The 26,263-nt window shown below is 50.0% G+C and overlaps 2 protein-coding genes across 3 annotated transcripts in view; one reads left to right on the top strand and one right to left on the bottom strand.

Moving 5' to 3' along the window:
* LOC115850120 (liver carboxylesterase) overlaps window positions 1–19,255 on the top strand; it is a 36,208-nt gene extending 16,953 nt beyond the window's left edge. For both annotated transcript variants that reach the window (XM_060288701.1, XM_060288702.1), the window contains exons 4-14: window positions 1,118–1,251; window positions 3,228–3,381; window positions 4,851–4,955; window positions 6,839–6,943; window positions 9,596–9,634; window positions 9,960–10,100; window positions 12,285–12,365; window positions 13,300–13,447; window positions 17,675–17,806; window positions 18,722–18,794; window positions 19,072–19,255. In XM_060288701.1, coding sequence (XP_060144684.1) covers window positions 1,118–1,251; window positions 3,228–3,381; window positions 4,851–4,955; window positions 6,839–6,943; window positions 9,596–9,634; window positions 9,960–10,100; window positions 12,285–12,365; window positions 13,300–13,447; window positions 17,675–17,806; window positions 18,722–18,794; window positions 19,072–19,255 — 1,296 coding nt within the window. The remainder of the gene's footprint in view (window positions 1–1,117; window positions 1,252–3,227; window positions 3,382–4,850; window positions 4,956–6,838; window positions 6,944–9,595; window positions 9,635–9,959; window positions 10,101–12,284; window positions 12,366–13,299; window positions 13,448–17,674; window positions 17,807–18,721; window positions 18,795–19,071) is intronic.
* Window positions 19,256–23,739: 4,484 nt separating this feature from the next.
* On the bottom strand, window positions 23,740–25,240 carry LOC115850121 (metallothionein-1E-like). Its single transcript, XM_060289076.1, has 3 exons — window positions 25,213–25,240; window positions 24,563–24,634; window positions 23,740–23,852 (listed from the first exon to the last, which is right to left on the bottom strand). Exons 1-3 carry the CDS (start codon window positions 25,238–25,240, stop codon window positions 23,740–23,742), a joined length of 213 nt encoding a protein of 70 aa, XP_060145059.1.
* Between the last annotated feature and the right edge of the window lie 1,023 nt (window positions 25,241–26,263).

A 26,263-nucleotide genomic window follows, 5' to 3' on the forward strand; every position in this document is an offset into this window, starting at 1 on the left:
GGTCTGGGTGTAAGTCCTGGTTCTGCCTTTTACTAGCTGAGAGACCTGGCTCTGTTTCCTCAAATCAGGGATAATCACACACAAGTGTTCAATGATGAATATCAAGATTTATGTCAGTGTCTGACACAGCATACGAGGCAAGTCTTGTTGATGCATTAGTTAGAGTTGAAGGGAAGAAATTCCTCCTGCCCCAACAGCCAGCCTACTGCACCGTGGCCATTGGCTGCCGTGTGCTGGGCAGCTCGACGTGTGGACTCTGGAGCCAGACTGCCTGGGTTCAAGTGCTGCCTCCACCACCTATGAGCTGCGTGACCTCAGGGTGGTTAAGTGCCTCAGTTTTCCTGTCTGTGAAATGGGACGATAGTAGTCCCTATCTTGTGGATGGTTTATTTTTAAATGCTTAGAGCAGTACTTGACACATAGTTCATGTATGAGTTCTTTGATTTTTTTATTAACAAAATCATTATACTATTATTTTAGCCATTCTCACTTTCTTGCTATGTGAACTTTTTAAATTCAGGGCCATGAATTATGAATTGTCATGTCCACTCTCATCCTTAATCCTTACCACAGTCCCTGGCACCTAGTAGGTTTTCAAATCATATTCATCAGATGATTGAAGACTTCTTAGAGGAGGTGGCTTTTAGGCTGGGCTTTGGAGGATGGGTGAGATTTGGGGAGCAGAGGAGGCAGTGGAAAGGCCTATTAAGAAGAGGTACCACCCAGGGCGTGTGCTTCTTGACATGGTCATCATTCACGTGAGAAGTTTATTTCACCTCACAAAAGGTAACTAAGGTGAAGCTGAAATAAGCTGCTAACCAAGGGCTGTTGCATGCGGAGTGTGCTGAGCTGCGTGAGGGGTCCGGGAGTGAGGACTGTGGGAGTGTTGGGGAGAAGATGGCGCTCTTAGCCTTGGCTCTTCCCATGATGATGTTCTCAGCATGAAGAGCACTGGCAGGAGGCGGCACTGAGGCAGGGGAGACAGGCAGGGGCAGCCAGGGTGCACTGAGTTGGGCCACAGCTGGGAGAACGGATAGATGACCAAACCAGACAGCCTCTTGAGGTCTTTCCCAGCTCTGCTTCCTATGCCCTGTATGGTTGCTTCCTCCCCATCCAGGTGATGGTGTGGATCCACGGAGGAGGTCTGATGTTGGGCGGGGCATCAACCTATGATGGGCTGGCCCTCTCTGCCCATGAAAACGTGGTGGTGGTGGCCGTTCAGTACCGCCTGGGCATCTGGGGATTCTTCAGGTAAGACACTGGACTCTCCTCACGGCACATTGACCCTCAGTGTGGGAGTGCTAGGACCCCACTCTGGTCATGCAAGCCCTCAAAGGGATCTTTGCTAGGTTCCCTACTAAGACATGCAAGTCCCCTCATAATTGGGCTCTACCTACCTTCTCCTTCCCCAGCCACCCTGGTCCACTTACTTGCATGTAAAATGCCTAATCTGCCTGACAAACTCCTATTATTCCTGCAAAACCCAACCCAAATGTTACCTCGTCTGAAATGCTCATCTGTTTTTCACCTGTGCTGCCCAGCATGTTGCATACCTGTAAGGTGACAGTTAACATGCAGCGCAGCAGTTAGAGGCTTATACATCTTACCTCATGGGGAAGGAAAGAAGGAGCAGACTCACGTGGGAGCTCCGTAAAGTCTTGTAGGTGGAGGAACGGGTGGCTGGAACTTGGAGGCTGTAACGAGCACCTGACTCCAGTGGACACGTCTCCTGAGAGGAGTGTAGGGTCCACTCACCCCATTTCCTTCATGGAGTTTGGCACATGCGTGAGCGAAGGCTCGAGTCTCCTCCATGGAGTGTCCGTGGGGACAGGAACCGGACTTCCTGCAGGCACAGTTACTGAGCCTTTTCTGAATGCACCAGCCCCAGGACCTCTTACCCTCAGATGGCTGGTGGGTGGGCTGGACGAGGGGTGATCATCTCACTGGAAAGACCTATGGGCTGGAGGAGGGCTGTCCCAGGCGAGTCGCGTCCCGGGATGTGTCACCTTCACTGAGACTCCTCATGTCCTTCCCCCGCAGCCCACGGCTGCTCCCAGTTACAGTATAACTGCGTACACTCCCCCCTCCCTCTCCCCCAGGCTCTCCTCTACCACGTCAGTCAGGGTTTCACCCCGACCAGACACCACACTGCTCTGGTCCAGGTCACCAGCGGCCCAGCCTTGGCAGCAACCGCACGTCACCCCTCAAACCTTTTTGAAAAATTTCCTGCTCTTGGCTCCTGGCCACCTCCTCCCTCATGGCAGCTCCTTCTCGGCCCCTCCCGGACCCTCCCCTCCCCATCTCAGCCTCTGTGTGCATCTTCTTCTCTGTCCCACTGGTTCCCTGAGTGACCTCAGGGGGCACTTCCAGGCTCCCTATTTTTAGCCCATTTCTCCTTTGAAACCCACAGGTACATCATTAACTACCTCCTGCCATCCCCACGGGACACCTGAGGGCACCTCTCCCTTCCTCGAACAAACTTAACCCTTGACTCCCGATGCCCCTGCCCCAAACCCTCCTCCTTTCTCCACAGGGCCTCCTGCTCAGCTGCAGGCAGCTCCACCCTTCCAGTTACTCAGGATAAAAGCCTGGGGGCACTTGGATTCTTTTCTTTTTCTCACACGCCACATCCAGTCACCAGCAAATCCTCTTGGCTCCACTTTTACAATATGTTCAGAATCCAGCCACTTCTCACCTCCTCCCTTGTAGTCACCCTGTTCAAAGCACTCTGTGTCTCTCCCCTGGATTGTTGTAATAACACCTACTTTTATAACCCTGCTATTTTACACCGTGTCTGATCCACACAGTAGCCAAAGTGATCATTTAAGACATAAATGGAATCATGTCATCCCTGCAATGGCTTCCTAACTTACTCAAGATGACATTGACATCCTTACCGAGGCCCTCAGGGCCCTCTGTAGCTGTAGGTCCTAGATTCACACTTTCGTTCACTGGATGCCGGGGCCTTTGCATGTGCTGTTTCTTCTGCCTGGAATTCCCTTTGGAATTGTAGAATAGTAGATGCTCAATAAATAGATGTGGGATGGATGTATAGAGCGCTACAGCGGAACAATGCTGCAGGATGGGAGGCAGGTGAAGACCCCAGTGTCAGGGCTCTGGAAGCCCAGTCTCTTGCAGAAGGCTTACCCAGACCCCCAGCCCCATCTGTGGTCCTGAGAGCCCTGCTGTGACATGTCTGCTCTCAACCCCACCCTGTTCTCTTACAGCACAGGGGATGAACACAGCCGGGGGAACTGGGGTCACTTGGACCAGTTGGCCGCACTGCACTGGGTCCAGGAGAACATTGCCAACTTCGGAGGGGATCCAGGCTCTGTGACCATCTTTGGAGAGTCAGCAGGAGGGGAAAGTGTCTCTATTCTTGTAAGTGTTCCTGGCCCTGATGTGGCTACTGATGGGACCCCTTGCAGACCAGCCAGTCTAGTCATGGGACCTGGTTCAAGGCTGACCCTACTCTGTGCAGCATCAGATGGTGGAAAGTTACGGCCAAACTCTCCTTGGACCGCAGGAAGCTCAGAGCTCAGCTTAGCATCCTGGGGCCATATCTCCAGCCACGGCTGCAACGGAGACATTCCTCCTGTCCTGTGTTGGTTGAGCTCTTACTCTCCTTCCTAATCATTTTACTATTAGTACTCACCTCACTCCTCTTGGGAAGTAGGGGTGGGTGTAAATTCTGGATAAGAGGAGGCAACCATGAAGTTGGGTGCAATGTCATTATTTGGCTTGAAGCCAGATCTACAATTCAAGGGGACACGAACACTAAGAACAGGTCAGAGGCCTCCTCTGGGGAGGTCTGATGGCTTGTTCATCTCAGGAAGGAGGGCAGCAGCCTCTGGGGCTGAGGATGGAGCTGGGCTGGGGGAGGAGAGGTAGAGAGAGGAAGGAGGATGGAAGGGGGGATGGGACCCGGGAAATGGAACACAGACACGACCTGGGAGCCTGATGTGGGAATGGCAGTTGGGAGACACCGAGGGAAGCAAAGGTGGAAAACCAGATTAGAAGGCGCTGGGAGCTGTTAGAAACCCTCCAGCTGCCTCACAGTTGAGCAGAAGGTTAACACTATTACTGTATTTTTAAAACATATGTTGGATTCATAGTTGAATCTTCAGAGGAAAATGTTTTTATTTTATAAAATGGAGAAAAAAGAAAAGCATAGATAACTCTCCCAAAATAAAAATTCATCCACAGTCCCATTAGCCAGGGATTGTCATCATGGACAGTTTTATTTTTCTAGTCTTTTTTCCATGAATCTATCTATCTATCTATCTATCATCTATCATTTATCTACCTATCTATCTGTCTCTATGAATTTTTAAACAAAAATACTTCCTTAATATTATAACTCAAATATTTCCCTCACCATTAGTTATTCTTTCATATTTTTTGTGTGTATAGTCGAGTATAGTATTTCATTGTAAGAATGAAAAATACCTTATTTACCCAATGTCATATATTAGAACCTTGTGTTATTTCCAATTTTTACTGTTATAAATAACATGAACATTTTAGAGATTTTTGTGTGCCTCCATGATCATTTTCCTTAAAATAAATCCTAAGTAATGCAAATGGGGAATCAGAACTGTGCTTTAAAGTGCTGCTAGGAATTGCTGAGCTGCCTTTCAGATACTTTGATTGTTATAATCAGTCTGTGCCACACACTTCCTGTTTTGTCCTTCACTCTGCTCCTGGCTCCTTCCAGCTGAGGTTTTCTTGCAGAAGCCAGGCCCCATGGTCTCCAGGGGAACAGCCCAGGACAGGGCTGTGGATGGGGGTAGCTGTTGAAGACCCCTCCCCGTGAGCATAAACTCCCTTTCTCGCCACCCTCCTCCCAGGTGTTATCTCCCCTGGCCAAGAATCTCTTCCACCGGGCCATCTCTGAGAGTGGTGTGGCCCTCACTTCTGTCCTGGTCAAGAAGGACATGAAGGCTGCAGCTAAGGTAGGTCTCACACTGGACTGTCCCCACACCCTTTGCTCTGCTCTCCTGGAGTTGTCAGGGGTCTTTCTTGCTGTGGGAGCCAGTTGACATCCTCAGAGAATCACAGAAGTGAGGGTGGCTGATCAGGGAGGGCAAGGACACACCTCATCCCACCTCCACCTTCTACTGCTGAGCAAACTGGGGCAGAGAGCAGAAGCACTTGCCAGGGTCAGCAAGTGATCAGAGCAGAGCCGGACTCAGACTCATGACTCTGGACTGCCAGCCCCATGCATTTTCCACTGAACACGCTTCCCAAAGTGTTCCAGGTGGGGTGCTGGCCTGGACAGTGGTCAGTGAACTGTCATCCTATCTTGCCTCGCTCAGGGTCTGAAATCTGATGAACTCATTGGCACCATGTGCGCCTGGAGTGGATTCTCCTTGGGGGCTTGTGACTGGGGTGGGTTCCTGAAGAATTCATTCATTGATTCATTCATTCACTCAACAAATAGTTTTGATATAATCTGACATATCGCAACCTCATGAAGCTTCTGTTATAATTGAGGAGACAGATTAATAATTATATAATTGCACAACTTACAAAATGTCAACTGTGACTAGAGCAATAGAGGAGAGATACCTGATGTCATAACAGAATCCAAAAGGAGCGCTTAGTCCAGTGGATAGGGGGAGGTTATCAGGAAAGGCTTCATGAAAAAAAGTGATCAACGAGTTGAGATGAGAAGGATGAGCAGTAAATTACTTGGTAAGAAAAGAATATCCAGGAAGAGGGAACAGCCTGTGCAAATGTCCTGTGGCAGGAGCAGGTATCTCAACTGAGAGAGAGCGAGAAAGGCTGCTGTGGCCAGAGCAGAAAGAGCAGACGGAACCTGGAGTGAAGTGAGGATGGAGCCATCGGCAGGGCCATGCTGCAGAGGACCTGGTGAGGACTTTGTCTTTATTTGGAGAGTGTCAGGAAGCCAAGGAAGGGTGAGCAACAGGGAGGCTCTGCTGAGGAGTGTGCGCTGGAGTCACTGATGTGGAGCGATTTCGTCGGGCTGTGAGAGCTGGTGGACGGGTGGGGGCAGCAGCCAGACTTAAAGGAACTGACTGGTAAGCAGGAGGGGAGGAGATAAGACACCAAGAACTTAAAAAATTGTTGAGACTGTTTTTCAGAATTCTTTGGCTATTAACAGCAGAAGCCCATTGGTCAGGCTTAAGTCAAGAAGGGGGAGTTTATTTAAAGGAAACAAAGGTGGCAGAAATGGTGCTGGATTTTGCTGTCACACAGGACCAGAAATTGGCAGAATGAAGAATCCAAGACTCATATTCTTGTGCGCTCTCTCTCTCTCTCTCTCTCTCTCTCTCTCTCTCTCTCTCTCTCTCTCTCTCTCTCTCCCCGCTCTACTTCTTCATGTGCCTTTTTATTTAATTTTTCACCAAATACATACTGAGCATTGATTGTATGTCAGACACCGGACCAGGCTCTGGGCAGCCCATGTACACTCTTCATGGTCCCGCCATCATGGAGCCTGATTTCTCTCCTTCTGCATCTTCCCCTCTGGCTGCACTTTGCAAGTGTCTAGCCTGAGGCCAAAAGGCTATTAATTGGGTGAGCCGAGATTTGAAATTAGTGGGATTCTGTATTCCATGCTCTCAAGCCCCACTCCATGCTGCCTCTCTTTAGATGTTCAGCTTTGAGATCATTATGTCCACTTGAACAGAGATAAGGCAGCAGAGGCTGAGGAGTATAATTGACACGTCTGGGATCCAGGACATACTGGTCTAGAGTATCTTCTGCTACCATGTGTTGACTTTAGAAATTGAGGTTGGAACAGAACACCTCTTTATTGATGGAGGGAAGAGACAGGGCTCTTGAATTCTGCTGTCACCTGTGATCTCTGCAGAAAATTGCTGTCTTTGCTGGGTGTAAAAGCACCACCTCGGCTGTCCTTGTTCACTGCCTGCGCCAGAAGACAGAGGACGAGCTCTTGGAGATAACGCTGAAGATGGTGAGTACATCCTGTCTCATAGCCACACAAGCTCCCCGTCCTATAAACATGGCCCCAGGCTTCATCATTTCAGCTGTCCCCTTGCCCTGGAAAAACTACCTGGGACAGTTTCTCACCTCTCAAGAGCAGTGTCAGACTGGATCTGAATGGGGAATTTCCTTCTTTCTTTTTTATTATGGAATAACTCAGATGTTAGCAAAGACAAAAAATAACATAATGAACAACTGTGTAATAACTCCTCATATCTATCAAAACTTTTTCCAATCTTGTTTTTCTGATAGATTTTTTTATATGTGACTATTTTCTTTATTGTAAATATATGTGTCACATACAATTTACCATTTTAATCATTTTAAGTGTACAATTCAATGGCATTAATTTCATTCATAGTACTGTGCAACCATCACCGCTATTTCCAAAACTTCTCATCATCCCAAACAAAAAATCCCTACCTCTTTAAACAGTTACTCTGCCTTCTCCCCTTCCCCCCAGTCTCTGGAAACCTCTAATCTACTTTCTGTCTATGAATTTGCCCATCCTAGATTCAGTCATGTAAGTGGAATCTGATAGATTTTTAAGAAATTAAACATTACACATTCTCAGAGGTGATTACCATCCTGAGTTTTGGGAATGGGGTTATTCAGAACAAAGCTCTTCAGAAAGGTTGTCACAATTGTCTTGGTTAATTTAGAAACCACCTCAATTATCATCCAGTGGTGGCCCAATTTTCTAGATTTTCTGCACGTCTGCCTCAGTAGTGATTCTAACATAATCGTATATCTACCCATTCATCCATCCAACCATCCATCCACCTATTCATCCATCCATTCATTCATCATCTTATTATACATCTGTCCATCCACCAGTGAATCCAATTCATCAGTATCTTTTCATCAATCTAATATCAACTCATCTATAACATTCATTCATCTGTTATCAATCATTCATATATCTGTATTTCATCATCCATCTCTCTAAAATCAGTGATTCATCCATCACCTAATCTGCTAGCTATCATCCATCTATCCACTTATCCCCCCAATTCAATACTCCAAGTATTGACTAATTCCATCCACCCATCCATCTGTCTTTGCTAAGTGTATGGGGGGAGGTAACAGCGTGGGTGATGCAGACGTAACTGGATATAGTCCCTGCTCATAAGGAACTATTCAAGGAGAAACACGCCCATATACTTAGTGGATTAAGTGTGGTGGGAATACAGAGAGGGGATGCATTCATTATAGTAAGCAGGGATGCTTCACAGAGAAGGTGACATTTCAGGATTGGTGGATGGCTATGGTAGTGGGTCATCACAGGAAGCTACAGCACAACAGATACCCAGAGATCACCACTTATAAGATCCGCTTGTAAGGGGAGAGTCTGGACCCTGGACCCCTGAGGATGCTCCTGGACCCCCAGCGGCCAGCCTCCAGCACTGGACTCTGCTCTGTTTCCATGGGTTAAGTCCAATGTAGCCTTGGATCCTGGTTTCTCAGGCTCAAATAAGGTGACCAATGTGCTCAAAGATAAAAACACAACTGTTTTCTGATGCCTGGAAAGAGGTAAATTTATTTCAGCAATTCTCCGTGTGGCACAAGAGATCCACTTATAAGGGGAGAGTCGGTGACTTTGGGAGAATCCAGAGAACCTAAGAGCCCATGTTATCCTTCTGAGATCTTCTGAGATCATGTGGAAGTGTTTCCATGATTATCCTCTCTCCCCAATAACACACGTGGGTGTGCACGTGCGCACACACACACCTGGATTGCGGGGCTACAACCCATAACGGAGGGACCCTTACTGGGACTTCCTGCATACTGGTCAGGCCTGTTAGCTGCAGTGTCACAATATAATCAGCACAATCCTGGTGAACTCACAACAAAGAGAAGCGTGGAGTGGGGTGAATTTCGGTGAGCTTGTATGAGTCAGGATTTTCTAATGCAGGAGGAGAAAACTCATCTCGAAGTGACTTGAGAAGAGAAAGGGATATGTTGTAACAGAATCTTCAGGTAACTAACTGAAAAGTCCAGGAGTTGATGGCTTCAGGCATGTCCGGATCCAGATGCACATATGATATCATCAAGACTCTGTCTCTATCCCTCAGCTTTTTACCTCTCTGCGTTGGCTTCACTCTCAGGCGGATTTGTCCCCTGGGGAGGTTAGACAACAGCAGTATCCTAGACTTACATCCTATCTGCTTAGAAGCCCTCTTTCCCAATAATTCCAGCAACAGTTTTGGGTAAACTCTATTGAACTGACATGGGCACATGTCCATCCCTGAAGTTATGCCTGTCTTCAGGGAGATGGTGCACCTCAGTTCACATATAGATGCCTGGAATCGTGGAGTGAGACTGGGGAAGAGGGAGTCCCCCAAAGGAAAATAGGGATGTTTTCGCCTGGAGGAACAAGAAGAGGAAATGGGTGCAGGGCAGGGCAGGCACAAGCCGCAGTCCTCTCCAGAGCTCCCCTCCCCCGTCCCATACCTGCACCCTGTGCTCATGCCCAGGGGAGCTGGTGCCCTGCCCACTTCCTTTCAGCCCAGCCAGGGTGGCACCAGGAGGGAGGACTTGATACCTTTGACGCACAGCTCACAGGATCAGCTTTGCTCTCAGGAAGCCTTTTCACCCACAGCCTCTGCCTTTGTCTTCACAGAAATTTTTCGCTCTTGATTTACACGGAGACCCCAGAGAGGTAAGATGCTTACAAGAACTGACTATAGATGGAGAGATGCATATAGATACACACACCCTTCAAATTAAATACACATTACGTTATATAGTTTATACCAACTTGAGTGAAGATCTGCCCACATCACCTAACCACTGCTGGCCCTGGTCAGAGTTCTGCCCCCTGGGGTCCACAGACTTAGCCCCCTTTGTTAGGACCCTGAGTGTGTGGCCACCGCCCATGGGCACGCAGGTCTGCGATGCCGGCTGTGAGCTCAGGCAGGTGGAGAGGGGGACGCGGGTGTGACCTCGAAGGGGAAGCACAGACGTGACGCTGCCCTCTTCCCCAGAGCTTTCCTTTCCTGCCCACCGTGCTTGACGGAGTGCTGCTGCCAAAGATGCCCGAAGAGATTCTGGCTGAAAAGAACTTCCACCCCGTTCCCTACGTCGTGGGAATCAACAAGCAGGAGTGTGGCTGGATTCTGCCGACGGTGAGAAAGTGCAGGCCTCTTAGACTCGCCTCCCCTGCCCGTCGCATCACCCCTCCCATCTCTGGTCACAGGATCCCTCCTTCTACGCACGCACCTCTGGGACCTTCATACACCTTGACGTTTCCGTGGAAACCTTCTCCACGATGGCCCAGCTGTCACCTGGGTGGTGCGGCCCTGGGGACCCACATCCCCACACACTCTCTGCTTGTCCTCCCATCCAAGAATCCTGAAATGTCAGTGCCAGGAGGGCTGGGAGAGATAATCATTGGGCAGATGAGAAACCCAAGGCCTGGAAAGGGGAAGGAGTTTGGGAGTTAAGGAGAGTGAGGCCTGGGACCTGCAGCCTCTCCCCTGGGCTTGGTGCTTCCATAGTTTCCCCATAAATTCCACCCACCCACACCTCACACTCTCATTCATCTAACTGGAAACATTCAAAGGAGCCTGCTTCCGCCTGAGTTAAAATTGACTTCTAAAAGTTAGGAAGTACTTTCCCTTCAGCCAAAGATAAACAAAGACGGACACCAGTTGAATTGGTAATGAGTTTGATTCAGGGACACTCTTGCTATAGGGAAAAGATCAATTGTAAACTGAACCCAAATCGCTGAAACAAAAGGCTGGAGCCTATTTAAGGCTGCGGGTGCGGGGAGGGGGGATTTGTCCATGAAACTGGGCCACCTGGATTTGTTAGCTGGCATTTATCTGGAGAAGAAACAAACTTCTGTATTTATGACAGGAGGCCGTGATGTAAGTAAAAGCAAGCCTCCCACTGAAGTTAGGCATTATCTTTCCACAGGGACTGGGGGAGAGAGCAAGAATTATCCCCTGAATGTTTGCTTTTCATAAAAGTTGGCTCTCAGGTCCTTGAGAAAACAGGTTGGAGCAGTGGTTTTACATCCCAAAGGGCAGAAAAAGGATTTATAATTACAAGGTTTCTAAAGTAACTGCACTAAGAAAGAGTTCAGGGACATACCTGCCTATCACCAGGTTTTGGCTAGAGCAGACGGTAAATTTTCCTGGCAGCACAGAGCTTTTTAAGGGGGCCTGGGGTCATCCTGGGGACATGGCCTTAAGCTGCTTGTGGCTGTGCTAGAGTTTGGTGAAGTCACTTAGTGCAGAGTTTTGATGCAGTTGTTATGTGCAGAGTTCTGCAGTTCTTCAGAATGATTTCAGAGGTTATACCAAAGGACCAAAACCATAATGGCAGAATTTGGGGCTTTCTCTGCTATCTAACACAGGCGGGGTATTTGTGAGGTCTGTGTCATCTGCCCCAGAGCCCTCTACTTCAACACTTGGCTGGCTGAAACCTTCCCTCTCTGTCTTGATGACCACTGTGGAGACTCTAGCCTAAATATATATATATATATATATATATATATGCACACATATATATGCACGCATACACACACACACACATATATATATATACACACACACACACATATATACATATATATACACATACACACACACAAAGACTGGGACAGCTTCCCTTATCAATTACTTTATCTTCTTTGCATTCCTTGATTTCTAGATATAAAATTCCATTTGATTCATTGATTTTGCCCAACTTATCAAAGACCCATGCCCTACAGAGTAAAGTAAGTCAGAAAGAGAATAACAAATACCGTATGCTAACACATATATATGGAATCTAAAAAACAAACAGAAAAATGGTCATGAAGAACCTAGGGGCAAGATGGGAATAAAGACGCAGACGTAGAGAATGGACTTGAGGAGATGGGGAGGGGGAAGGGTAAGCTGTGACAAAGCGAGAGAGTGGCATGGACATATATACACTACCAAACGTAAGGTAGATAGCTAGTGGGAAGCAGCCACGTAGCACAGGGAGATCAGCTCGGTGCTTTGTGACCACCTAGAGGGGTGGGATAGGGAGGGTGGGCGGGAGGGAGATGCAAGAGGGAAGAGATATGGGAACATATGTATATGTATAACTGATTCACTTTGTTATAAAGCAGAAACTAACACACCATTGTAAAGCAATTATACTCCAATAAAGATGTTAAATAAATAAACAATAAAAGACTCAAAAAGAAAAAAAAATAGACCCATGCCCATCAAGATATGACAGTGACCTTCAGCCTGCATTGGTTTGGTTTGTTGGTAACTTTGGTTTTTCCTGTCATTACCTGATGATTCACAATTGCTTAACCTTTGTTTTAACAGTTCATGGGCTACTCATTCTCTGAAGGCAAGCTGGACCAGAAGACGGCCACGTCACTCGTGTGGAAGTCCTACCCCATCCTTGTAAGAGTCTAGGAATCACAGGAACTGGCTGAGCCCTAAAGAGGGGAAGAGGCTTGTTCCCAATTGCAGAGCAACTAATGGCAGAATGAAGACTGGGGCTGGGGGGGTTCTGCCCCACTTTTTCTGCTTTTCTTATCACTACCCAGGGTTGGGGGAGGGGGAAAGTTTGCACTGAGCTCAAAAAGTTCACCATTAACACAAGAAGAGAAACTGTGTCACTCACCAGGGGTGGTGAAGTCAAAAATCCAGAAATAGGGGCTTCCCTGGTGGCGCAGTGGTTGAGAGTCCGCCTGCCGATGCAGGGGACACGGGTTCGTGCCCCGGTCCGGGAAGATCCCACATGCCGCGGGGCGGCTGGGCCCGTGAGCCATGGCCGCTGAGCCTGCGCGTCCAGAGGCTGTGCTCCGCAACGGGAGAGGCCACAGCAGTGGGAGGCCCGCGTACCGCAAAAAAAAAAAAAAAAAAAAAAAATCCAGAAGTAGCAAAATTTAAACCACCAAATGAATGAAGAGTATTTAGTAAGAGTTTATGGTACATAAAAAATAGTTCACGCCCTGGGGGCTTCCAACTTCAAAGGCTGGTAGGAAGCTGGGGGCGGGGTGTGAAGTTACAGGATGGCTTATAAAGTGAAAATGAGGAAGTTGTTAACATTTTCAGTGTTTGCTTATTACAGTAGAGGTTTTCAGGTGGCCAGGGATTGGTTAAAAGTGATTATCTCATACTATTTTAGGGAGATGACTTAGTTTATTTTTTGATTGTCAGAGGGATTTACAAAAAATAACCTAAGTTAGGTTTTGCTTATGTGCATGAAATAAGCTAGAGTTAGTTTTGCTTACATGGCTTAAATGGTTTTGTCTGCACAGATAATGCGTAAGTCTGGTCTCCATTTTATATTTAACTTTAACAGTGGTCACTTTCACTGGATCTATTTCAGAGCATCCCTGAGGAACTGGCCACGGTGGCTGCTGACAAGTATTTAGGAGGGACGGACGACCCTGCCATAAAGAAAGACCTGTTCCTGGACCTGATTGCAGATGGGATGTTCGGTGTCCCATCTGTGAATGTGGCCCGTCGCCACAGAGGTGAGTCCCAGACACTGGACGGGAGAGGGACACTGACCTCTCCAGCTTCACTGACTGTCCTGCCCAGCCCTCAGCACAAACACATGTGGACATTGCTGAGGGTCGTACATCCAAGGCTGATTGCGTTTGGCCTGGGGTGGGGCACTGTCCTGTTTTGGTTTCCACCAGAAGCAGACTCCGAGAAAAGGATCCAAATGCAAAGAGTTTATTTGGGGGGTGATCCCAGAAAACACCAGTAGAAGAGTGGAGAAGTGACATGAATGGAGAGGAAGCCAGTCCACCCTGCACTGTCAAGAAAGCATCCACTGTGGACACCCGGACCTGGGGAATTCTGGGAAACCAGCAGAACACATGTCTCAGGGTTATCCCTAGTGAGTGGCAAGAGAGCTGGGGTATTTATCCTCCAACTTTGACGAGTCATTGGTTGAAGGCTGTTCCCAAGGGCAGTTAATTCCCTGGTGCTTTGACCTGTTGCACACGTGGGCAGAGTGGTCTCTGGCTGCCAAAGACCTCAGGCAAAGAGCTGTGGATGCAGGAGGTGGAAATCAGGCTGGCGTGCCCGGAAGCAGGGGATATGGGGAGGCACCGACAGCATCTGCCACAGGGCTCCTCACCTGAATTGCGGTGGTCTGTGGGGCTAGAGGGGAAATCTTGGAAGATAGGTCTTGGAAGGTTTCCAAGGTCAGAGCTAGCTGCAAACTAGTTTGTTAACCAGTGGAGCTGGGGGTAGAGGGAGGCCAAGCATAGGATCAGGAGTGTTGTCTGGGACCAAGAAAGCTGAAAGGAGTGATTATTGGAAGAGTGGGGCCACGCGGTCTAGAGAATGTCAATGTCTGTGGCTGGCTGTTGTTTCTCCCAGTGTGTGCTGTGTCCACCACAGGACCTTCCAACATTGACCCAAGACTGTGTGTAGGGTGTGAGGTCAGGGATGGATGAGCTCACCTGGAGAGGAGGTGTCCCTTTTGGGTACCTTTTGAGTTACTCACAGTACCCTTCATTTCTTGGAGACCTCACTCACCTAGTCTGCAAGCCAGGAGATGGTTCTGGGGTCCAGACCTCCCTGCCTAACGGTGCTAGAAGGGTTTTAAACTTTGAGACTTTATAAGCATGATAAAACGTAGCTGTGGCTGACTTACTCTATCCCCGAGCACTCAGTACAGTACTTTGGAGGTTCTAGTTACCATTTCTTCCTCCCTAGGGTCCTGATGACCAGCCAGGTACTGCCTGGGGTCAAATCTGTTCTTCCATAAATTTGGTCTTGCCTCTTGCTACGTGTCTTGATTTGTAGTATCCCCTTCAGCATCCATGCTGCTCCCAGCCATACTGGACTTGAGTTTTTTATCTGACATCCCGTGACTTTGAATTCAGGGTCTTATTGCCAGCACTTCCCAGAGTTTATCAATGTTATTTTTTCATTGTCGTATTTCTCTCAATCTCTTTTTGATAAAGTAGTTTTCTGAGTATAAAATTAATCTTACCATTGTAGAAAGTTTTGAAAATATGGGAACATATTAAAGAAGCAACTATATATTACTCATAATTCCTTCACCTAGAAGTATCAGCTATAAAGTTTTGGTTTTTTGTTTTTTTTTGCGGTACGCGGGCCTCTCACTCTTGTGGCCTCTCCCCTTATGGAGCACAGGCTCCGGACGTGCAGGCTTAGCAGCCACGGGCCCAGCCGCTCCTTGGCATGTGGGATCTTCCTGGACCGGGGCACAAACCTGTGTCCCCTGCATCGGCAGGCGGACTCTCAACCACTGCGCCACCAGGGAAGCCCCATCTATAAAGTTTTGACATTTTTTTTTCTATTAGCCTTTCCATGTCTTACACATAATTTTAAAATTAATTTTATGTTCATAGACAACTATATTGTAGGCATTTCCTCAATGTCAATATAAATTATGGAAAATAGCAATTATTTCATGGTATGATGGATTAAAATTTACTTTAGTATTCCTGTCCTATTGGGTATTTAGCCTGGCTGCTCATTTTGATGCTACAGAAAACATCATACTCAGCCTTATGTGCATAAATCTTTAACCAAGTCTCAAATAATTTTCTTAGAGTTGGTTTCTAGAAGTGAAATTATTAAGCTGGGCTGTAGTAGAATTTTAAAGTTCTTGATACATTTTGTGAAATTGCTTTCTAGTGTATGAGAGTGTGGATTTCTTAGCTCTCTCACTTGGGATAGTCAGATTAAAAGAATAAAAATAATGCTGCCAATTTTATATAAGTCTTACCTCACAAAAAAAGAACATCACACTGTTTTAATTTGCATATTTTTGTTACTAGCTCTCTCCTTGCCCCTGCTTTTGTTGTTGCTCCTAATTGTTATTATTGAAATCTCTGCCCTACTTTCCTTTGAAGACGTGTGTTGTGATTGCAGGAATTTTTTTAAAATATTTATTTATTTGGCTAAGCCGGGTCTTAGTTGTGGCGCACAGGATCTTCAGTTATGGCATGCGGGATCTTTAGTTGCGGCATGCGGGATCTTTAGTTGCGGCATGCGGGATCTAGTTCCCCGATCAGGGATTGAACCCAGGCCGCCTGCACTGGGAGCATGGAGTCTTAACCACCGGACCACCGGAAAAGTACCCCCGTAGGAATTTTTTTTATAAATCTCAGTGGTTTAAGGCAAAACACTGAAAAAAAAAACAGAAGAAGAAGAGGAATGAAAAGAATATCTTTTGCGCAGCATGCTGCCATAATTAAGTTCTCTCATTCACACTAGGTCTTTCTTTGTATGGTTGGGTTCTCAGTTCCGTTCTAACACTTCTGAGTAGCAGAGGCAAGGGTAAACACCCTCCTTTCAGTGAGTTCTGCTTGACCCTGAAGCAGCTGTTTAGCAATTGGATTATGGAACCACAGACGGATTGCTTCTTCCAAACAATGCCTCTTGCTAAACCAAGAGTGCAGTGAGAGGGGGGAAGGGAGGCAATTAAATAAATTATTGTACATCCTCCTGTCAGGATGGCATATATTGTTACACTATGTAGTTGACAAACATTTAATGATATGAAGAAATTATTATAGTCATTACAAAACTACACATCCAATAGTATCCTTATTTTATATACATAAGTGAGATAAGTGCTAAAATATTAACAGAGGTTTCTCTGAGCAGTGGGATTATATGTGATCATTTTGTTCTTATTCCTTTTTTCTGCATTTTCCAAATGTGATTCTGTCCCCAGGAAGGGAAAACGTGTGATATTTCCCCGCCAGCCTGACTTGGGACCTGACCCTTCCCGGGTAGAGTCACTCGCTCTGGGCATAATGATCAATGCAGAGCACAGAGCTCCCTGGGCGGGTGGCCCGTGAGTTAGCCCAGAAGGAGCAAGATGGGTGACGCTGCTGAAGCATCAGCAGGAAAACTGACATCTTCCTGGGGCTTAGAGAGGGGGTGGTGAGCATAGGGGCAGGGGAGAGGAGGAGGGAGGAACTGTACCCTTCCTCGGCCCCTTCTTCCTTCTGCCACCACCTTAACACTCCCCGGGCCAAGCAGGAAGCAAGACCTGTGAGATGACAGAGAAAAAGGAAATGCTGAATTGTGGTTTCCTGAGACACAAGGAATAGACTGTCCCCTTTCTGCATAGGCTTGTATTTAAATATCTGCACTTTCAGACCAGCAACGTGGATTTACTTCACTTTTCTTGGAATACGTGTGAAAAATACCAGAAACGCTCAAAAATGGGCATAATAGAAGACACTGTCAGGCTGCAGGTATTCTCCAAGGGAATGAAGACTAACCTGTTAGCAATGAAATGTCGTGGTATTTCTGTGTACATAAACTATGTATCTAGATGTTCTGCTCTGTGAATGCATCAATAGGCAAAGAGGTTTATATGTATTGACCCAATGCCTCTATAATGATAGTTATTTTGAATCAATTTCCCCAAAGTTTCAACATTCATTCATTCAATAGCTGGCTCAAATCCAGTTCCACCTCCACCACCAGTACACCCTTAAGCAAGTCATAGAACTTTTCCCAAACTGTTTTTCTGTTATGCTGATAACCAGGGGCTTCCTGCAGGGACACACAGGGTCTGGCACACAGTTGCTTCTCACAACGGGCAGCTGCTGTTAATATTGTTGTTCACTCAGGACCAGGCATGCCCCCAATTTCCTGATTGCTCACAGCGCCCCTCCCACCCACCTCTGGAGCCCTTGATACCATCCAGGTGTGCGTCTGCTGAAGTGAACTGTGCACGAATCCATGTCTTCCAGATGCCGGAGCCCCCACTTACATGTATGAGTTCCAGTATCGCCCAAGCTTCTCACCAGCCATGAAACCCAAGACGGTGATGGGGGACCATGGGGATGAGCTCTTCTCAGTCTTCGGGGCTCCATTTTTGAAAGGTGATGGCCCTTTGGTGACTACAGACTTGGAGTTAGGGGATCTGGGTTCAAGTCTTGGTTTGGTGGCCTTGGGCAAGTTCCTCCTTCTCTCCAGGTCTTAGTTTCCTGAATTCACCATAACAGGGTTGAAGGACAAAGGGTCCTAACCTTTCTCTTGCTCTAATGTGCATGGTGGAGAATGTGTATCCTTGCGCCCTCCTCCATGGTCACTCTAAGAATCCAGACCTGGGCATCAGTAAGACAGGAGGTGGGTCACCTGCAGGGCCCTGCTCAGGGCTAGAATGCCACCACTCACTTCGCACTCACAAGAGCATATCAGAAGGTACGTGAGAGTAAGGTTAGAATTGCTCTTAACCTTGAATCAGGACTAATATGTGTCTGTCTATCCAATCATCTATCTATCTAAAACTCATATCTTTAAAAATTAAATATGTTTAGGATTATATTTTAAAGAATACCTCTCACAGATGTCTTTAATGTCTTAACCCTCAGCAGTTACCGACAACTTGTGTGTGACACAACCCAGGGCTGTACATGGCAGTGCCTCTGGGCACTTTCTGGTTGGGTGACTCTTTGGGGGCCTTGCAGCTTGGTTATTTTTCAGATTCTATGAAAATGTGTGTGGGTGTAGGAGATTGAAAAAAGACCCAGAGGAGAGTATCCTGGGAGGTGGGGTTACTGTAGCAGAAACCCTGGGGTGTGGCCCTGTGACCCAGCCCTTCACTGAGCCTGACCTAGGTCAGTAACTGTCAAGCTTGAAGTGCACTTGAATTACCCAAGATCTTCTTAAAATGTGGTTTTACTCAGTAGGTCTGGAGTAAGGGCCCCGTTTCTGAATTTCTAACAAGTTCTCAAGGGCTGCTGCTGCCCCTGAACCACACTTTGAGTAGCAATGGCTTTGTCTCCTCCCCACAGATGGTGCCTCAGAAGAGGAGACCAATCTCAGCAAGATGGTGATGAAATTTTGGGCCAACTTTGCTCGGAACGGGTGAGCTGGTGGCACAGACGGAGCAGGGTTGGGAAGGGGCAGGGCGTGTCTGCTGGGTGGGAGGAGCTTCAACGTGTGCTGGGTAAACTCCCCGCCCTGTGGCCCCTGACGTGAGAGCTCCCTCAGTGGACAGGCTGCCCAGGAGATGGTCAGCCTCCTGTCTCTGGAGGCGCATGAGCCTTTGGCAGAGATGAAGCCAAGGGGTCCCTGACAATCTCTGAGGGTTGTTGGGGCCACACAGTAGCTTTGGGGAATTTCTATGTGACTCTGTTCCCAGGAATCCCAACGGGGAGGGGCTTCCCCCTTGGCCAGTATATGACCAGAAAGAAGGGTACCTTCAGATTGGCGTCACCACCCAGGCAGCCGAGAAGCTGAAAGACAAGGAAGTGGCTTTCTGGAACGAGCTCCTGTCCAAGGAGGCGGCAAAGAAGCCACCCCAGTTAAAACATGCTGAGCTGTGAACGGGAGGCTCAGCTGGCCTTGGGGGCTTGTGGGACCCCAGACAGGGGTCTTCTATTCTATAGAAGGTGTTTGTGGGCCTAAGAGGCATCTTATTGTGGAGGCTGGGGAATTATCTGATGGGAGTAGCAGAGGTCAGGGAGGGGGAATTTCTGTTTCTGTGGCCTCAATTTTGGAAATAAATGTTCTTTTGGAGACCAAGTCAGTGTCTTTGTCGTGGGCTGGAATTAAGTCATCCTCATTAGCGAGAGAAGGATGAGAGAGGGCACCACTGGCAGGAAGGTGACTCGGGCAGCTCTGGCTTGGCCTCTGGACACGAAGAGTCCAGTAGGCTGGGCCCTGGGAGGGGCTGAGGGGGACACTGCATCTGCTCCATATCTCTGGGCCGTCAACAACTCCAGTAAGTGGATGTGAGGGAACCAGAGTGCAGTGTCCCTCTCCTCCATGTGGAGCCGCCTGTAGACATGGAGGGGGCACAGACCGAGGATGTACCTGGAGTGGGAAGGAGGGGGACTTGCCATGGTGACACTGTGGCACTGTTGTGTGGCCCTTACTGACCCTCCCACAGGTCTACAATTCTTTCTTCAACTTACACAGTATCCTCCCAGGCCCCTCCCTGAGGCCGTCTCTTCCAGCAATTCCTCTGAACCCTTTCTGCAGCCTGGACCACATCAGGTCCAAGCAGTGACCACCTTGAAGTGAGTCCCTGAAGTGTCACGTGAAAACTGACTCTTTCAGAATCCCTGGGGTGACTTCTGGCTCCCGGGATATAGAAAGCTCTAAGGAATGCCACTCCCACCTTAACAGAAAGAAAAAAGTGGATTATCCTCAAAAGCATGACTTTCTCTGACTCATTCAAAGAGGTTGCAAGGCAAACAATTACCCTGAAATCTCGGGGAAGACAGGCATTTTGAAGGAGAGATGGGAAGTGAACACTGGCTTACCGTCTGGAGACAGATGGAAGATGGAGTCACCATATGTGTGAGTACAATTACTCTTAAAATTCGAATCGAGGGCTAAAGACCAAACATAGGTGAGTATGAGAGTATGAAATCCTAAAAACCACACACCCACAGGGAATTTACACTTGTTACAGGCCCTTCTCCATGGACCTCTATCAGGGACCCGTGAGAAATACTGGGAATAGGTAGTAAGACGAGAGAAAACCTGCCTCAAGGGTGCAGGCTTCAAGCTCTGCTCAGACACTTCTCCATGAAAAAATAAAATCCCCAAACCACTGAAGAAAGGTCAGCAAACCCACTTCCCTTGGGGCCCTGGGAAAGACCTATTGTGGCTGAGGAAAAGGAAAATTTTAGAACTTTATATACATATAGGAAATCCTGGGCTTCTCTGGTGGCGCAGTGGTTAAGAATTCGCCTGCCAATGCAGGCGAAATGGGTTCGAGCCCTGGTCCAGGAAGATCCCACATGCTGTGGAGCAACTAAGCCCGTGCACCACAACTGAGCCCACACACCGCAAGTACGGAAGGCCAAGTGCCTAGAGGCCATGCTCCGCAACTAGGGAAGCCACCACAGTGAGAAGCCCGTGCACCACACCGAAGAGTAGCCCCCGCTCGCCGCAACTAAAGAAAGCCCGCGTGCAGCAAGGAAGACCCACTGCAGTCAAAAATAAATAAAAATAAATAAATTTATTTTAAAAAGAAAAAATTTTAAGTAAAATCCTAGTGCAGGTGACAGCAGATGGTAGGCATCCTCCTTCAACTTTTTGAAGGACAGGGACAGGCTTGCTCCTGGCTTTATATCTCAAGTGCCAACTCCTCTTTTCTGGGAAAGATGATAATCCTTTCTGCGAATTGGCACATGCTCACACGATTGATGAGGACGAAACAGGACACACAGCTGTGCACAGCACCCCTGTCTTATTGGTTTGTAAGTAGGAAAATATCACCTGAAATATGACTAATAATAATAAAGTAATAGCTAATACTTTGGTTTCTTACTGTGTGCCAGGCTTAAACCTAATATTGTTGTATCTATTACATTCTTAAATCCTATTGAATTCTGACATGCTAATTTGTTGCATAGATAAATTTTTAAATAATCAGGCACTATTATTTTACACTTTTGCAGCAGAGGAGAATGACCAGAGAGGTTATATCAGCTGGCAGTAATGAACACATGTGGGACTGGCCCTCCTGCAGGCTGACTGCAGCCGCCAACCCAAACGGACACCATGTCATCCCGTGAAAGGTGAGAAACCTGAACACCTGGCAAGAGGCAGCAGTGGGAAAGCCCTGAGCTGGCAGTCACAACCCTCTGCACAGCTCTGTGACCTCTCTGGGCTTCAGCCTCCCATCTCTGCAGCCAGGAGCACAGCTGGACTCTCTCCGAAGACCTTTGCAGCCTTGAAAAAGGAGCCGTTGGATTCAGCCTCCAGTGATGTCAAAACCGGCACCATGTGGGCGGGAGGTGAAACAGCTGTAGGGTAGGTTTACTCCTCTGAGTATAGGCTGTGTGCCCTTGGGTGAGTTGCTTAACCCCTCTGGAATTGGCACAATCGCTCCAGACCTTGCAGGCTCACGGCATGGTACTGAGGGTTGGCTTTCTCTTGTCCCTAGAGGCCCTGCTAACTGTCTCTCCAAGGCTCTGTGCCCTATCCTGGGCACAGATGGGCCGGGCAACCTAAACCTAGTGTCTGAGAGCAATTATCTCAGGACAGAGGACATCATCGTAAACTCAGGGTCTCGGCCTGAGGTCAGCTGGGGCCAGGCCTGCTATTGAGAAGGATGGAGTCTGTCCAAATGCTGTGGCGGTGACTCGTTCCACGGGGCTTGTTGGAGGACATCCCCACGCCCTCTGGCCCTGGATAAGCAAGGTTCCTATCCATCTCTGCCCTCACCATGAGCTTGCTTGCAAACCAGGGAGCCTTTCTCCAGGAGCTTGTCGGGAGCTCAAGGATTCTCTGTGCACAGATGTCAGTGTGGAGAGAGCGATCGTACGGGACACCTTGCGGGAAGCCCGAGCTGGGAGCCAGGCCACTATCTCGCTTATTCCCCCTCATTGACATTAATCTTTTGTATCGAAAGGAGGAAATGAAATCTCAGAGAGTATCAGTGACTTGCCAGGTCAGGAAGTGGCACGGTGGCTGTGAACCTGAGTGCCTGACGCCGACGCCCACGCACGCAGCACGGGCCGGCTCCCGAAATGCCCTGTGCACTCGGGGCACCTGTGGCCCATCTTGGTCCTGACTTCTGAGCCACGTGTCTCTTTCTCTCGGAGTGCCCATCAAATAGGAGTTCCCTCCCCAGACCGCCAGGGGGCCCAACACCTGAAATATGCTACCCGTTCCCTCAGCACACACTTGTTGCTAATAAACCCCACCAGGCCCCACCCACCCCCCCGCCACGCACTGCAGCACCACCATCACTCTGCAGAGGAACACGTGAAGTCCTTCTTCTGAAACCAGGTCTCAGGGAAACAGCCGGGAAATTCCCACCAAATCCAAATCACTTTCTTTCGGGGTGTCAGGGAGCCACGGGCTGGTTTTTGAGGGAAGGGAAGATGTCAGCCTGACCTAGGGAGGTACTTGCGAAGATTCAGAGCCAAGCCCCTGCAGGGAGCTGTCACGGGTGGCGAGTGTCCTGTCCGTAGCCCTGGGCAAGCCAAGACTGAGGTTCCCTGTGGGGAGGCAGGGGGCAGAGCTGCTCCAGGCGTGTGTGGTCCACACAGTGGGGCATCTGTGAAGTGTTCCCAGGACTCGGGCACACTTTCAACGTACGTGCAGCATATGAGAGCGTCCAGTTTCCAGAATTGCTCCTCCACGTGTGAAGGTGGTTTTACGTGTTGAAGGGAAAACTGGGTGTCACATATCGTGTCCTTTGACGTGTTTTCTTCGCGATCCGTTTTCCCGACCAGGGTGAAAACTGTGGCAGAAAATACAAAGAGGTCTTTCCAGGGTGTTTTAGACGCAAGCCCCGTGCAGAAGTCACACGAGAGGGGTGTGGGATTCCACCCCCTCTGGGTACTTTTCTAGGCTCTCATCACCGAGCGCTGAGTTTGGCAGGGGCCCCCAGAGAAGGAAAATGAGAAATGGGCAACTTTCTCTGCAATCCATACTCCTAAGGGGAATAGAGGGAGTGTGTCCTCTGTGTGTCCAATGCCCTATATCATCTGGCGAGGGTATCCTTTGGAGCTGAGAAACGGAAGCTCAAATTAACCTAAGCGGCTAAGACGCTCAGTGTGTGTGTTTTGGGGGTGTGGGGTGTGTGTGGGGGTACTCTTTGGTCCAGAGCCGAGGTCTCTGCACGTCCAGTCCAGTTCCCCACGCCAGCCCTGATGGGCACGGAGTCTCTTTGTCCAAGACACACCAAGGAAGACAGAGCCAGAATAAAGTCAACAGCTTTTATTACAAGTCACAGATTTCATAGAAAAAGGAATGTAGCGTCAGGTCCGGTTGTATGAAAAACGGTAAAATGCAGGTTTGTCCTGGTTGCTCTGTGGACACCCGGGGCAGGCTCTCCGCGACATCAGGCACAGCAGCTGCACTTGTCCGAGGCCCCTTTGCAGACGCAGCCCTGGGCACACTTGGCGCAGCCCTGGGCACACTTGGCGCAGCCCACGGGGCAGCAGGAGCAGCAGCCTGGGGAGGCAAGGGCAGCGTGCAGTCGGACCACGCGTTGTCCGGAACCACCCTTCCCAGCAGCAGGCCTGGCCCCAGCCGCCCTCGGGCCCAGACCCTGAGTTTACGATGGTGTCCTCTGTCCTGAGGTAATTGCTCTCAGACACTAGGTTCAGGTTGCCCGGCCCATCTGTGCCCAGGACAGGGCACAGCGCCTTGGAGAGACAGTGAGCAGGGCCTCTGGGGACAGGAGAAAGCCAGCCCCCAGCACCACCAGTGATGTGAGCCAAGTCCTCAGGATCAAAGTGGAGGCAAAGCCCGCACAGAGCAGCTCCCGCTCGGGATAGGGAAGCTCTGGGCTGCTTCGACAGGGAGGGGCTGCACCAGGTCCGAGAAGCCACGCACGGCCACTGGTTCCTGTCCCTAAAGTGCTTCAGTCCCTGAGAGGAGTCGGAAGCGGGACTCAGGAGGCAGGAGGACTAGTTCTAGTGACAGGTCTGAGGTTGTTTGTCGGTGACCCGTCTGGGCCTCAGTCTCCCTGTTCTCTAGTGCGCGCCTGGGTCTCGGTCATGCCGAAGGTGATTCCAGCTCTGACTGTGAATCCCTTCCTGGTGAGGGGGGTGCCGGGAAGTCTGGTCCCTGTCCTGCTCCTGCCTGCCTGCTGAGCTCTGGGCCCCCTCCTCGCACTCAGCCCAGACCCCGCATTCCCAGAGAAGGCCCCGCACACTCACTCTTCTTGCAGGAGGCGCATCTGCAGGCTTTGCAGGTGCAGGTGCAGGATCCAGCGCAGCCGCAGGAGCCGCCTGCCGGGAAGGGAAAGGAGGCCAGCAGTGAGCAGGGACGGGGATGCAGGAGCCACAGCAGACGGTCAGCAATGCCTCCCTGAGCCCTCCTCCTCTGTCAGGACCCAGCCCTGGGAGCTCGTGTCCACTCGGGCGGATAGAGAAGCCCCAGCTCCTCTCTTCTGGTCCAAGGAGAGTAAGTCCCCTCCTGATGGGACTCCACAGGGAAGGTCCCGGGCTCCAGACGCAGCCCAGGCCGACTGGGGCCGGGGGCCGGGGCCCATGGCCTGAACCCTAAAGAGGCAGCGTCCCCTCCTCCCATCAAATCGTGGCAGGTCCGAGACCGCCTCCAAACGCTGGGTCCCGGTCTAGCAATCCCCTGACCTGCCGGGTGACCTCAAGAAGGACAGCCTGGAGCCTCCGTGCCCTCAGTGTCAACGGAGAGGCAAAGGGAGACTGACGTGCCCTCAGGAGCCTGGCTACCAAGAAAGCCCTGGACCCGTGACAGGAGTCCTCCTGAGCTCAAACTCAAAGCCCTCCCTTCTCGTCCTGTGCCTGGGAAGGGGGCATCCTAAGGCTCAAAGGCAGGGCTCCCTTACCAGTGGGGCAGGAGCACTTGGGGTCCATCTGGAGGAGGAGTGAGGCCCGAGGTCCAAAGCAAGGGGCGAAGCCGCTTCACGGGTCCGGTGGGGGCCGTGTGGGAGCGAGGAGCCCGGGGGCTCAGTTATAGGCCGAGGAGGCGGCCCGGGCGCAGAGGCCCCGCCCCCGCCTTGCACCCGCCCCGCGGCTCCGCGCCCGCGCCGCCCGCGCCGCCCGTGCCGCCCGCAGCGCCCTGGGCCGGGCTGTGAGCAACAGGCGGGGCCGAGCGCACGATTCCACGTCGGTGCCGGCTGGAGCGGAGGAACCGGGTGCCGTGCGGTAAGCGGTGTCCCAGCCCCCTGGCCGCCCCTTCCCAATGTGCCCGACGGGAGCAGCCACCGTGTTGGCGGCTTGTGCAGGAATCCGGCTCCCGCGTCCGCCGGTCTTCCCCGCCCCAAGCCCCAGGCCCCGCGCCGCCGGCCTCCGGGTCGCCGTTTCCTGCAGCCTGAGAACAGCCCCCGCCTCCCGCTCGTGTCCCTGGCTTGGCTGGAGCCGGGGAGCGGTGTCAGAGAGCGCAGGCGGATGTGACCCTCACCACCGTTTGGCCGACCCCATGCGTCCCCGGGCGTTGCCAGCCCCGGTCCCCACCACGGTCCTTTGGAAGCGTTTTTCCGGTACCGCCTCCTGTAACCGCAGCGCGGTGAACATTGCCTTCAGCCGCGAGGCGTCACTTGTGTTTTCCTTTCCTGGAGGGATCCTGGCTCATTTGTCCGGGGGCTTCTTTGCCTAAACTTTCCAGGGGCGCTCCTCACTGTAGCCGGTCCACCCCCACGCCAGGGTGGAGGTTCCCTCATCATGGGATGCTTCCCCAGGGGCGGCATCATTGTAGGTGATAGGCAGACCTGGCGGTAAATAACAAAGCGAGACAAGTGGATAGAGTTCCCTTTGAGTAGTCCTGACAGTTACTCACCATGGAGTCCATGCCAAGCCTTGTTAGTCACTTTTGCTCTTTGAGTTGTCACACCAACCGGGAAGGGAGACAGCAGTCAGGAGCCCGCTTCCCAAAGTCCA

The sequence above is a fragment of the Globicephala melas genome, chromosome 19 (assembly GCF_963455315.2).
Source record: "Globicephala melas chromosome 19, mGloMel1.2, whole genome shotgun sequence".
NCBI lineage: Eukaryota > Metazoa > Chordata > Mammalia > Artiodactyla > Delphinidae > Globicephala > Globicephala melas.